Source organism: Danio rerio, chromosome 4, assembly GCF_052040795.2.
Source record: "Danio rerio strain M-AB ecotype USA chromosome 4, GRCz13ab, whole genome shotgun sequence".
Lineage (NCBI taxonomy): Eukaryota > Metazoa > Chordata > Actinopteri > Cypriniformes > Danionidae > Danio > Danio rerio.
Window position 1 is genome coordinate 24,185,549 of NC_141024.2, and position 12,882 is coordinate 24,198,430.

General features: G+C 36.0%; 2 protein-coding genes across 7 annotated transcripts in view; one reads left to right on the plus strand and one right to left on the minus strand.

Annotated features, from left to right (window-relative positions):
- The window catches only part of LOC147844726 (uncharacterized), a 200,097-nt gene extending 188,386 nt beyond the window's left edge, over window positions 1–11,711 (plus strand). For 5 of the 6 annotated variants that reach the window (XM_087248277.1, XM_087248279.1, XM_087248276.1 and 2 more), the window contains one exon: window positions 8,701–11,711. In XM_087248277.1, coding sequence (XP_087104403.1) covers window positions 8,701–8,723 — 23 coding nt within the window. In that variant the 3' untranslated portion in view covers window positions 8,724–11,711. The remainder of the gene's footprint in view (window positions 1–8,700) is intronic. The other variant, XR_015483162.1, reaches the window with a different exon arrangement.
- The window catches only part of trhde.2 (thyrotropin releasing hormone degrading enzyme, tandem duplicate 2), a 210,967-nt gene that overhangs the window by 182,021 nt on the left and 16,064 nt on the right, over window positions 1–12,882 (minus strand). The window contains exon 3 of the mRNA XM_087248249.1: window positions 10,283–10,409. Within this exon, the coding sequence (XP_087104375.1) occupies window positions 10,283–10,409 (127 nt within the window). The remainder of the gene's footprint in view (window positions 1–10,282; window positions 10,410–12,882) is intronic.

Here is a 12,882-nt window from a genome sequence, read left to right on the forward strand (position 1 = left end):
AGTGTATACTAAAATTCATTGTGTTAACAGCATAATATTATTATTCAGAGGAAAGAGTCTCAATCTTAACCCTTAGCAGAGCTTGAAGGGTCAGAGGTCTGTTTGAGAAACACTTTAAGAGTAAAAGACGAGAGGCGAAGAGCGTCGCTCTGTTAACATTCATCAGACATACAGCGGCTTTGTGATTCTTTTATAATGTGCTCATTTTTCATCTCTAGTGAAACACCCTTCAGTTTTATGACCGTCACTTTTCCAGCGATGGTGAGACGCTTTCAAAACGCCCCTCGCTCGACCTTGATGATTAGTTTTAATGAATTCTGGAAGAGATTACCATTATCCTTGGGATTTTTTTGTATTAAGGGCCCGACCCAGAACATTCACAGAGATAGTGATCGAGACACAAAAATGAGGTATTTAGAGGAGAAGCTTATGCTTCAGTTCTTGAAGACGTGAGGGATGATGGGTAATTTAGTTATTTATTTATTTATTTTGATGGGTTCACGGAGAACAGAGAACAAATAAGAGAATGAGAAAGAAATAAAGAGAAGAAAATGTGATGGTTGTGTTTATAATAAATAATAATGACATGGAGAGCAGGAAGGCTACACAGAAACATGACCTTGCAGAGCACATGAACTGCAAAAATCAGCCAATAAGTGAACTCGAAAATAGAAAACAACCCCATCTTCCTCAAAATCAATCCTTCACCTCAGAAAATATTGCATCTGTGACACCTGAGAGCGTCTGCTGTATGTGAACATCAAATCTCCTCGGCTGTTTAATATCTCATTCTCTCAGATTAATACACACAGTTTGATCTCCAGCTCTGTGTTTTCCACAAGACTGAAGAAATTACCCAGAATGCCCTCTGTAATCTCATAAAGCTATGGCAGCCAGGAGTTGACTGTGATAAATATCATCATTCCCATCATGCATCTGGGATCAAATAAATGTGAAGGTCATGTGTGTGTGATTGTGATCACTGAGAAACATGAGCTTTACATCCTTCAGACATGAGGAACTTGTTCCTGGATCAATATGTAGTTAAGACGAGACATGTTTTTCATGCACCTATCAATTTTGAGACAGTTGGCTTTTCATAAAGTGTAAGGAAGGAAACACAGAATACATTTAAGTGTTTCTTTTGTAGCAGTTTCTGGCTGTAAAATTTCAATTGCAATACAAATTTGTAAAGTCTGTTTTCTCAACAACAAAAAAGCCATTCATATCCAATTCAGCCGCACTTACATACACCAACTGACAAAGATTTATTCATATTCTGAAGGATTTTTTTCATACATAAGTTGCCTGATTATATACAACAAAAAAACACCTTGACCTCACCCGGTGTTCAGATATTTGTGCTAGAAATGAATACATATTCCTTCAATTTCTTTCGGCTAAGTCTCTATTTCAGAGCTCGCCACAGCTAAATGAATCGCCAACTATTCCAGCGGTTTATCCAGCGGATGCTATTCCATTTAACCAAAACTGGAAAACACCCGCATGCCGAGTTCACATTGCACGATTTTCAAAGTTGTGTCAGATGTTTTTCACACTGCATGACTATCTGGACTGGCGTTTTGTTGCTGATTTGTTTACACTGCAAGATGGATCGGCGACAGGGGCTTTAACATTGCATGACTATACAATTGGAAGAATCACCGACAACTTCGTCCACACTACGTCTCACAGCCAAAAACACGTAGCAAATCTTTTGTTATTAACTACTCAACGAAAAAGAAGCCTTTAATGGGGTGGAAAATGTTTATATTTGCTCACCTGGGTTTGAAGGGAATTAGCAATTTCTCCTCAACTTTCTTTTTTAACTTTCTGTATAAAACGTCAAACAGACACGGGTGCTCCTGTCAAACCTCCACTAATTTTTCCTCCATTTCTTGCGTCTAAATAAACCGAAAATGATCGCTTTTAACTTTTCCCCCAACCTCCTGCTGGCCTGCAAATACACACACACACACAAGTAAATGTCGCTCTCTTATTGGCTGTAGGCGATTGCCGATGTTATTTTCAGTCAAAACTCATTTCACACGGCATGATTTGAATCGCCGACAGCTCCAGATATTTAGAACGCCAAATATCTCACAGGCATCGGCGACTCATCTGCGATTCTCTCAGATCGTGTCTTTGACAGTTCATACTGTGTGATTGTCACTCACGTGCATGAGTATTGAAGCTGCGCGCCGTGAGTGCTCAGTTAAAAAAAAAAGTTAACTCTGAGGAATAGCAGAGGCGGAGTTTTCATTGAGCTGCCTGCAGTGTTTGTGTTGTCAAGGGGAGACACTTGTGGTTGCTGCTTTGGGCTATCCAGAGCTGTATGACTTTACAAATCAAGAATATCACAATAATATTAATTATAAAATTATATTAATATCAACAGCCTAGTGACATAAAAAAGTGCACCGCGCTCCTTTTTTCTGACCGGCCTCTTACACTTTCGCATTCACACACTCATTCATAAACTAAGGCCAATTTAAGCTTATTCAATTCACCTATAGAGCATATCTGTAGGGGAAACCGGAGCACCCAGAGAAAACCCACGCCAACACAGGGAAAGCATGCAAACTCCACACAGAAATGCCAACTGGCTTAGCTGGGCCTTCTTGCTGTGAGGCGACAGTGCTAACCACTGAGCCACCATTCTGCCATTAAGCAATGCATAATTTGCATACTTAAACATAATGTCCCATTTATACATCTATCTTGATTTGTATCTAGATTTCTATCTAGTATTTATTAAGAAGCTGCAATTCTTATCTCATTTTTGGACAGTTGTAGTCTGTGCAATAGTCGTTAGGCATTATTGACCATTATGGTTTATTGTTCTACTATAGTAATCATAATATTTACACTCAGGTGTTAAATTTGATCTCTAGAATAGTTTACAATGTTTTATAAAAATAATTTACTTTATTTAGTGTCCGTTTCATTAATTCATTACATTCAAGTATTTCAACATTGTTTTCCTTTTTAAAGAGTTAGGGGCTGATCATACCGAACAAAAATGTTCTAAAAATGTTAGGTGCACCACACTGCCTTTTTTGTTGACAAGGGAAAAAAGAAGTGTGGTGCGCTTTTTATTCTGTAGGCAACCACTGAATCAGCTGTGCATTATGCCCGAGCGTTAATGATATTGGTATTGCAACCACTAGTCTTACCCCCATCAATAAAATCTTAATAAAAACACTACTGTCAACTCAATGGAAAACCCGCCTCTGCTTTTATTTGATGGGACAATAAAATTAGACGCATTTGACGAAGCACGCTTTTTCCACTCAGAGTTGACTTTTTTCAACTGCATGCCCAGAACATGCAACGACAAAAACATGAGGCGGGCGGGACACATAAGCAGCGCACAAAATGCTCACTACCGCAAAGACTGTAGGATACACAAGACATGTCACTCATACAGTTTTAATGGGGTAAAGCGGTCAACATGGCGAACGAAGCCCCGCCTACTAGTACTGGAGCCAATCAATGATCGCTTCAGACTGACGACTCTCCAAGAGAGGGGCTTGGACCAGCTTTGAGTTTCTGCAGATTTTGTGTGATTCGAATGTTTAGAAATGAAAGACACAGTTGTTATTTAGTTGTATTGCTGATTCTTAATATGAAATTTAATCATACGCTTCGAAAGCAATTTTGGAGAATTTGGTGTTTGACCATTTAGACAGAATGCCCGAGCATACTGCTTGAGAGACGTTTAAAGATGGCCACTTTGTGGCTGTTAAAACATTCAAACCGTAAACCATTCAACAGTTGTGCCTTTCAAAGCAAAACACGTGTTCGGTGTGATCGGCTCCTTACACAATAGTTACTTTCACTGGTAATTAGTTACTTTTTTAATAATGTTTCTAACTCTTACTATTTGTGAAAAGTAAATAGTAACTTGCACATTATACTTGCATATTGGTATCTGTTGTGATTTGCAGCTGTGTTTTCTCCGCTGGAGATTACTTCCGGTATTCTTACTGAAATACAACTCCCAGAACTCTTTGCACCTATTACCTTACAGCAGCTGACAATAATCTGGACATTCAAACACAGACACAGCTGTAGCTTGTTCTCACTGATTACATGGACTGATTAGATGGACTATATATATACAAGTCACTTATATACGAGTCTGTTTTCTTTATTAAACATTATGAAGCATTTTTACGGGTCTTGGTTCTCGTGTTGCTACTGATTCTTTGTCACCTAGCCAGACCTTTTCCCTGTGTTTTAACTAAACCTTTGTTAGGTTACCCATTGTACCTTTGTTAAATTACAAACCTATTGTTTCGATTTTGATATATATTCAGTGATTTGTTGCTTAATTTGTGCTTTTTTTATTTTCAGTAGATTTTATTTAATTAAAAGAAAGTTGGCCATAAAAAGAATAGTTGATTAATAAAGTTCTGAGATCAGTTGAAACTTTTCTGAAGTTTTAAAGCCTTTTGTTTTTTCAGTCACGCAGGAAAATAAAATGACAAATACTGTACATATTTATTGACTAATATGTTAGCCATCGGTTTCCAGTTATTGATATTGGTCAAACATTCCCTATTGGTGCTTTCCTAATCATACTCATAAAGATAATGAATTACTTTTTTAAAGTAATATGCCCAACTAGTATTTTGTTTAACCTTATTCAGCTGCAGTGTCTTGTGCTGAAAGACACTGGGACTTGATATGATTGGTCTGGACTGGTTCTTTTCCCACTGTCCACCACACTTCACACCTATGCTTTGTTTTAACAGCAATGGAAGATTAACCCGTCCACATTTGTCACGTATTGGATTTCCTTCTGCATTGCTCTGTATCTGTCAGTCTCATTCTGCTGTCGACTCGGCCTCTTTTTGATAGATCATTGATCTCCGTCTGAGAAGCACTTACAGTAGATCAATATCTAAGAAAGATCACGTCCCTCTCAAAGGACACACTAAATGCTTCTTCAAACGCTCACAATGTCTATTTCTCTTGACAAACAGATGATGTGCTCCATTACAGCCGTCATACAAGCTGATTATATTGACAGAGGACACCGAAAGACCAGCTGTCATGTCAAATTTGAAATGCATTTATCAGTAAAGCCTGTTTTTATTAAGTGAAATTGAATTAGGATGTAATTGGAAATAATACAAACACATATTGATCTTACTTTTCAATAGGGTTGATGTGATTTGGTCAATTTTACAGTATTGAGTAGTGATCTTTTGTTGATCCCGAAACAGTGTTCCTGTTTAAAACCATTCTGACCTCTGAAACTAATCTTACTCACCCCTAAAATCAAATGGAATGGATAGGTGATCAAGAATGGTGTAGAAACGAGTTTGTTTACTTGGCATTAACCTAAACATGTCCCTTGAATCTGATTGGTTGATCGGGATGTTGTTTCAAATTGAACCATTTAATACATCTGCATGTTTTGAGTGTATAGAATATTCAGATTACATTTTACTTAACCTCCTAGGGCTTGAGCGTCCACATATGTGGACAGCACATTTTAGCTCTTAAGTGGCTATTTAAAATACTATGAATGTTTTATATTTTGTTACAGACAGTGTCATCCTGCAACTGTTTTGCAGTATAGGAAACGTCCCAAACACTATGTTTAACTGTCTAAAATGAGGAAAAAATAGTATTTACTCTCTGATAGTTAAAGCAAGTAAAAAAAAAATGTAAATGTTATATATGCATTAAAAACAATCAGGAAAAAGTGTTTTATGTAAATTCGGACCACGAGTCTACATATATGGACATCATTTTTCTCTAAAAGTACATCATATCAAAAGATTATACTTAGATTTTATTTTGATTAGGTTCTAATTATCCCAAATATCAAAGAGAAATAAAAAATGCATGTAAAAAAACACCTTGGGCCTTAAGAGATTATATGTGACATACTAACTAAATAATCAAACACTGTTTCACAAAATGTAATGCACTTGACCTTCCATTTCCACTGTGTAAAATGAACCAGAAGTTTTATATCAATAATGCTTTTAATATAAATAAACATAATTCACACACAATGGTATTTGTGTATATTTGCATTACGCTCAGATTATATAAGTACACCCCTCACAAATCTCTCTTTTAAATTCATATTTTAAATAGGAAGCTATACAGTATTATATTTGTGAATATACATTAGTACTGAAGCCAAATCTGGAGCTTATCTAACAAAGCAAAACTTACCACAACGGTCCAAAAACTAATACACCCTAATTTATAAGTTATAGACAAATATTAAATACTAATTTAAATAAGAGAAAAAATCAATGAAAAAAAATATGAAAAAATTTAGTTGAAATTTTGTATGTTGTAATTTCGTTTTTGCTTAAGTTTAATTGCATAATCTTTTAATTTCAATGTATGTTTGGTGACTAAAGTATTAATTTAATAAATACATCTGTTTAATACGTCTGTTTTGTTCAAGTGCAACAAAATGCATTGCCTATAGTCACTGAGAATTGGATAATTGGTGTACTTAATTATGCTGAATGCTGTATATTTGTACACTACCAGTCAAATTTGGAATAATGAATAATATAATAAACGTATTCTGCTCACGAAGACTGCATTTATTTAATATAAAATACCATACCATACCATTGTTATTTGGGAAACTGGTAGAATACCATTCAATGTCCAAGTACCATTTTACCTAAAAGTGCTTTTTTATTATGAGAAATTGTTCAAGAGTGAGTTTAAAAGGTAAAAAAACAAACTAAGAAAAAAAAAAAGATTGTAAATAAAAGTCATTATTTTAAAATTTTGTTTCTGTGAACTTTCGAAACGATTATTTTTATGAAAAAATTTTAGCAAATAAAAATGTGTCAGTTTCCATGATACTAGCCAAAAAAAATTCAACGTAGTAAAAAAAAATTCTGTAGTGATTGTAAGAATCTTTATTAGTGATTTCGCACAAATAATAACTGATCATAGTAGAACAGCAAATCTTCATAACATAATACTTTCTGAATCTTTAAATCACAGGAATCAGGCTTTAAATCACAGGAATACATTGAATTTGAAACCAAAATTTTTTTTCAAAAATTTGAAAAAAAAAATCTTTAAATTGTAATAATTTTTCACAATTTAACAGCTTTTTAACTGTATTTTTGATCAAATAAATACAGCCTTGCTGAGCAGAATTGTCTTGTTTTACAACATAAAATATCTTATTGATTTTTTAATTTTTTAATGTTAGTGTATTTCTGTATACATGTATTTATTAAGATTCTTTCTTTTACTTTTAACAATTGGTGAAGTTTGTTCCTTGCCACTGTCACCACTAGCTAGATTAATTTAAGACTTGTGCAGCTGCACATCAATGGATTTGCTCTTCAGTGTTTGGACTTTCTGCAGTAAAAATTAAACCACACTGAACAGAACTAAACTGAATTTCAACTCTGAAAACTGGACTCAAACAATTTCAGTTTATTAGAACGTCTATGCAAAGCTGCTTTGACACAACCTGCATTGTAAAAGTGCTATAGAAATAAAAATGAATAGAACTGAATTATTAATTTAATCTTTTAATAAATATTTATTTTTATTAAGCAGCGGTTCATTCCGCTGTGGCGACCCCGGATTTATAAAGGGACTAAACCAACAAGAAAATGAATGAATGAATATTTTTATTAAGCATTTTTAAAGAATTAAAAACGCACATATGTCAATGATAATTTCTGTATTGTCAAATTATATTTATTTGACTAGATGCCATTCATTTTAAAAGCTTACATTTAAATAATTTATATTGTTAAATTTATATTTAATGCTTTATTAACCGCTTAAAGCTTCAGCATCGTATTTGATTTACAGATTGAGAGACAGACGGTGACAAAACACTGTCAATAAAATCTGAGAATTAGCCATTGTGTGTGTTTTGGCATACAGATCTGTGGGTGAGAAATATCTAAATGAAAGTGCTTGCAAACGTTGGACTTGTTTTTTTTTTTATTTACTGCCTTCATCAAGACCCTTCTAAAAGCATCAGCGGTTGAATTCTAGCAGATTGAGGATATTTACTGATATAATGAAAGCTAAGTGGCAGAATGGTGTTGTGGATGCTCTGATTCTTCATCTGATTGTCATTCTGCATGCGACTCTTCACTGCTGATGAAGCTTCTGGAGGCTTTTGCTCTTAAAGCATGAAACTGATTACTGAGCTATTAAATGCAGCCCGACAACAAAGTCCATTCTCTACTCTGCTTTACATCATTGTTTGAATCTCTTTCCTGCTGATTTCTCCCTCTTTGAGAGAGAGACTAAAGGAGAAAGTGTTTGGTGGCTCTTTGTCTCCTCTGTCAGTCAAGCTGATCTGGGCTCTGATTAAGTTGCTCTAATTGGACTTTGCTTCAGAATCGACGGGTGAACAATGAGACACTTTAATGAACGGCTCGTGCTGCGGTTTGTGCTGTCGTTTCACAAACTGAGAGAAATCGCTGTGCCATTAGCACCGAATCACATGCCAAGAGGCGTAGATACAAAGAACTTTATCCTTTAAGTCAAAGAACAAACCAAATAACTAAAAACTCTCTCAGAACACATAAACTCAAGCGCTCAGAAGTGCTTTGTTACAAACTAAAAGACGTCATTGAGGTGTTTCAGGCACTTGAGATGTGATTTTCTGCTTAACCTGTAAGCTCTGAGTTGATTTCTCTGTGTTTTTGTGCTTTGCATGAGCAGAAAGACAGAATGTCTCTGTTTGAAGGCCAGAGGCTCTGCAACTGCTCCAACACTCCACACACAGATGGTGCCTTTACATAACGGACGCATTCATTACATCCACATCATTTCTCAAATCTCACGCTGAAATCATCTCGTCCTTCAGTTTAGAAATCACATGCAACATGTCAGAAGTGTCTTAAGGTCACCAAACAAAACAACCTCCATCTTTTGTACAGGCAGCATCTCTGACGTGACATTTGAACAGTCAGACGGGACTCTCTTTATAGCGGGCGACAAAATAAAGGTCGTGAAAATCTGGAGCCTCATTAAAGGGTTCGGCATGTTTCAAAAGGTTCAGTCAAAGGATCCTGCAGGACGTCAATCAATAGAGCAGCAGTAATGAAAAAGGCTCATTAGTGACACGAGAGCATGTGTAGAGCTTTCAAAAGATGCCAATCCTGTTGTACTGTAAATCACAAGACTGTCAACAAGCAATTGATCATCGCGTGTCCTGTAAACAACTGAAAGCTTTATGAAGCGCAAGGAAAAGATTTTGAGACAGAACATCATGTGCTAACTCTTGTGAGAAACAAGCACACTTTAGCACGTCTACTTTAAAAAGAATATATTTGTGTTATTTTCTGACATACTGCATAAGCACATGCTTTTTTACATTAAAATTGAAATGTACAGTTTAGGATAGTCATTTTAATTACAGTAAATACAAAGCATTACACTTCATTCACAAGGGAAACATATCAGCTAGACTGCTACATTTTCCTCATTAGCACTGAACATTTCAAATGTAATTACAGGTAATGTTATAACTATAAAGTCTCTTAAAAACCTGCTACAGTAGATAATCCAGCTTAAGCAGTTAGCTGTGTTTTTGAAGATGCTAGCTGGCTAATATGTTACAGAGAAGCAGAATGACAGTCTTGTACATAACACAACTAAAGCCGGCTTTTCCAGGAGGCAAAGATGAGAAAGAAATGCAGAAAGAAAAGCACCGAAATGTTTGTGTGTGTGTGAAAATGATGAGGGTCTTAACCTTATTAGCAAACTGAGCAACTGCTTCCCAGAGAGCGTTTACAGAGTAAAGCACATGATTAATATTACATGCCTGCTGAAACACACACACACACACACATTTGGAGATGAGTGAGCAGACGGCAGGAGAGCGACAGACAGAAGCCCAGAGAGATTGATGCCTACATTCAAATGAATACAGAGAGCTGACAGGAACCCAATGGAGCGAAACGAGTCGTCCAGAACAAACACACTCACACTTACAACTACATACAGCACACACACAAGTCAATACAGCCACAAACACACACTTTCACAACACACGCAAGGTGCGTGCCAAGGTGCCAAGACCAAACACAGACGCACGCGCCTGCAGCACTTTGAGGATCAATAACACAAGAACTGTGTTGATATCGACACTCTTCACTTCTTTACACCAAAACGAAACATGAAGTCACACAGAACCGACAGCAGGAACAATGAAAAATCTGATGAGAAGAACATTTATCACCAGTTTTAGCAGCGTCACTGAAGCCAGATAAAGATGAAGACATTTCACCGGCCGGCTTACCTAATTTGGGGAGGGAATATTTGACTTTGAAGTAATCCTGGTAAAACTGCAGGAGTCTCTTGGTGATGCGCAGAGCGTAGTCACCCGATCCGCTCTGGATGGCATCAGGTCTGGCGTACAGCCGAATCTACAACAACAACACAACAGAGAACAGAAGTCAGAATGAACTCTTGTTCAGCTCCCTTGATGAGAATTGTAGAATAAGCCATGGTGAATTTATCTACCAAACGCCTTCATCTGGCTGAATATTTCATTCATCTTTCAAGTGCATCCGCCATCTATTATGCAAAACATTAAAAACTAGAGTGCCACAAAATTAAAAATCAATCATTTTCACCCAAGAACCTTTTTTTTTAAGCAGGGCAACCATGATTGCAATGTTATTATTGAATTATGAAAAACTGCTACCCATAAATCTTAAAAAAAAAGATTCACCAGAAAAGTTGCTTTTACCAGTGGAACTGAAGCCTGTTCTCTATATTTATTTTATTGTTTATTTATTTATTTGCAACTTATTTATGTGATTTTTACCATTATTACTCCACTCATCTGTGTCTTATCCTTCGCAAATCATATAAAAACTTTATACTGATTTAATGCGTAAAAATGACATGTAGTCATCAAATTCACAGAATGTGTTTTATGTTTTATCAGAGATACCCAAACTAGGGAGCTCATGCCAAAGTTGGCCCATAGTAACCTTTGATTTGGCCCGCCATCCAATCTGAGAAGATTGATGAGAATGATGGGCATGATTTCGAGATTGTCTATTCCAATGCAATGCAACCGTTTGTTTGTTTGTTTTATTGTTAAAAGCTGCTATTAAATGCTTCAATTAAATAATGTAAATGAATCAGATTTTGTTCAAATGTACATACTGTCACCTGACAATGCAGAGAGTTTGGTGAGCAAATAAAGCCAAAGGCAGATTCTGCTTGACTAGTGTATTCAGTATTGAACACCAATGTATAGAAAATGTGATTGTTTATGTTTTATTGCAATAAGTTTCCATTTAATTTAATTTATTTCCAAATTATCCGTGGCAACTTTAATGTATTATAGTTTGGTATATTTACCTTCGACCCGTGGATCTCAATGATATTGAAGTCTTGCACATATGTGCATTTCATTTTTAAAAATGCTTTAGCAGATTTCAGTCTTATTGTCCCCAAAACCATCAAGATACTTTATATGTTATTATTCATCTATAGTATTCAGATACTGCTTATATATTTTAAGGTTTCTCAATAAAATGTTTTTTTTCATGTCTTCAAGCTGGTTGGCTTGGTTTCATGGAATTCAGTGACCTATACTGATTACTGCTTTAAAACCTTTGGCATATAAAAAATTACTGGGGGGAAATAGATAATCAGCTCTTGTGCACTTTTATAAAACTCAATGCTATTAAACTTCAGCTGTTGAAAAATGCCATTTACAACTATAATATGTCTTATTTCAATTGTAAATATGCATTTACAGTAAATTAAGTAGAAATCTGAAATGTTAGATTAATATTAGAATTCAACAGAGATCTTTCATTCTGTGTCAGCAGTAAATAATTAAATGTGTGTGAGAGAGGAAGTGAGAAAGGTGAGAAAACGAGTGTGAAAGAGGAAGTGTGTGAGGTGTGGCTCACTGGGAAATGTATTCCCCCTGTGAAAATGATCTTGGACTCTTTTAGCCGAAGGCTTTCTGAACGGTGCAGCTTTCTGAACGGGCATCCATCTAGTCTGAATGAATGTCCTCCTACACTAACAGAGTCAGCCTGCAAAACAAGCAGAAGGAAAGCCTTTGTTTTACAGCCTGGCAGCAATGCGCATTGAATTGTGTGTTGTTTACCGCACATGTTGCTGGCGTATCGATCAGCTCCATGTCTGATGTAAAGATGAATGGCTGGCACTTAGAGCAGAGGAAATGATTGGAAGCTCGATCAAATCAATGTGATTTTAAAACAACCTGTAATTAGACAAAGCGCTCAAGTTGACGATCAAGAGGCGCTTCATTAATCAGCCGTTGTGGAGATTGTTCGCTGACTCCAGTGTCGACTGCTTCATCTGTTTGTTTGTTTGCTTTTGTTGACGGCAGCGTGACAGAGACTTAAATGGGGTTAATTGAACTGTAATAGACAGATTCTCCACGAGCCGCTGCTCAACATTGATAATAAGCTCTTTTTGATGAAGCTTTAGTTGACATTCAGAACACCACGATGAGCTCTTGACCTGAAGCAAACAACCTGTTGAGTTATTATGCTATACATGTCTGTATATGAGAGATACTTCACAGATACTTTACATAATCTTTTCTACATCTGTCTGATTGAACTTTAGTTAATATTGATCCATGTTAGAAAGTCTAGCTACTAGTTTATTATTAATTTGTTGTGTACAAGAGTAGTTTAGCAGCTTGCCTGACATTCATGCAGTTATAAGCTGATGTTTTAACTGAAAACCTACATTTGTGTGTTGAGGCATTAGTATTCTACTGCTAAAACCATCATTTTGCCCATTAAATGCTGTAAACATGCTTTTTGATCTGGGTGAGTAATTTCATGAATATCTAATGAGCACATGTAGTATGGTGGTGCTGAATGTTGATTAGAT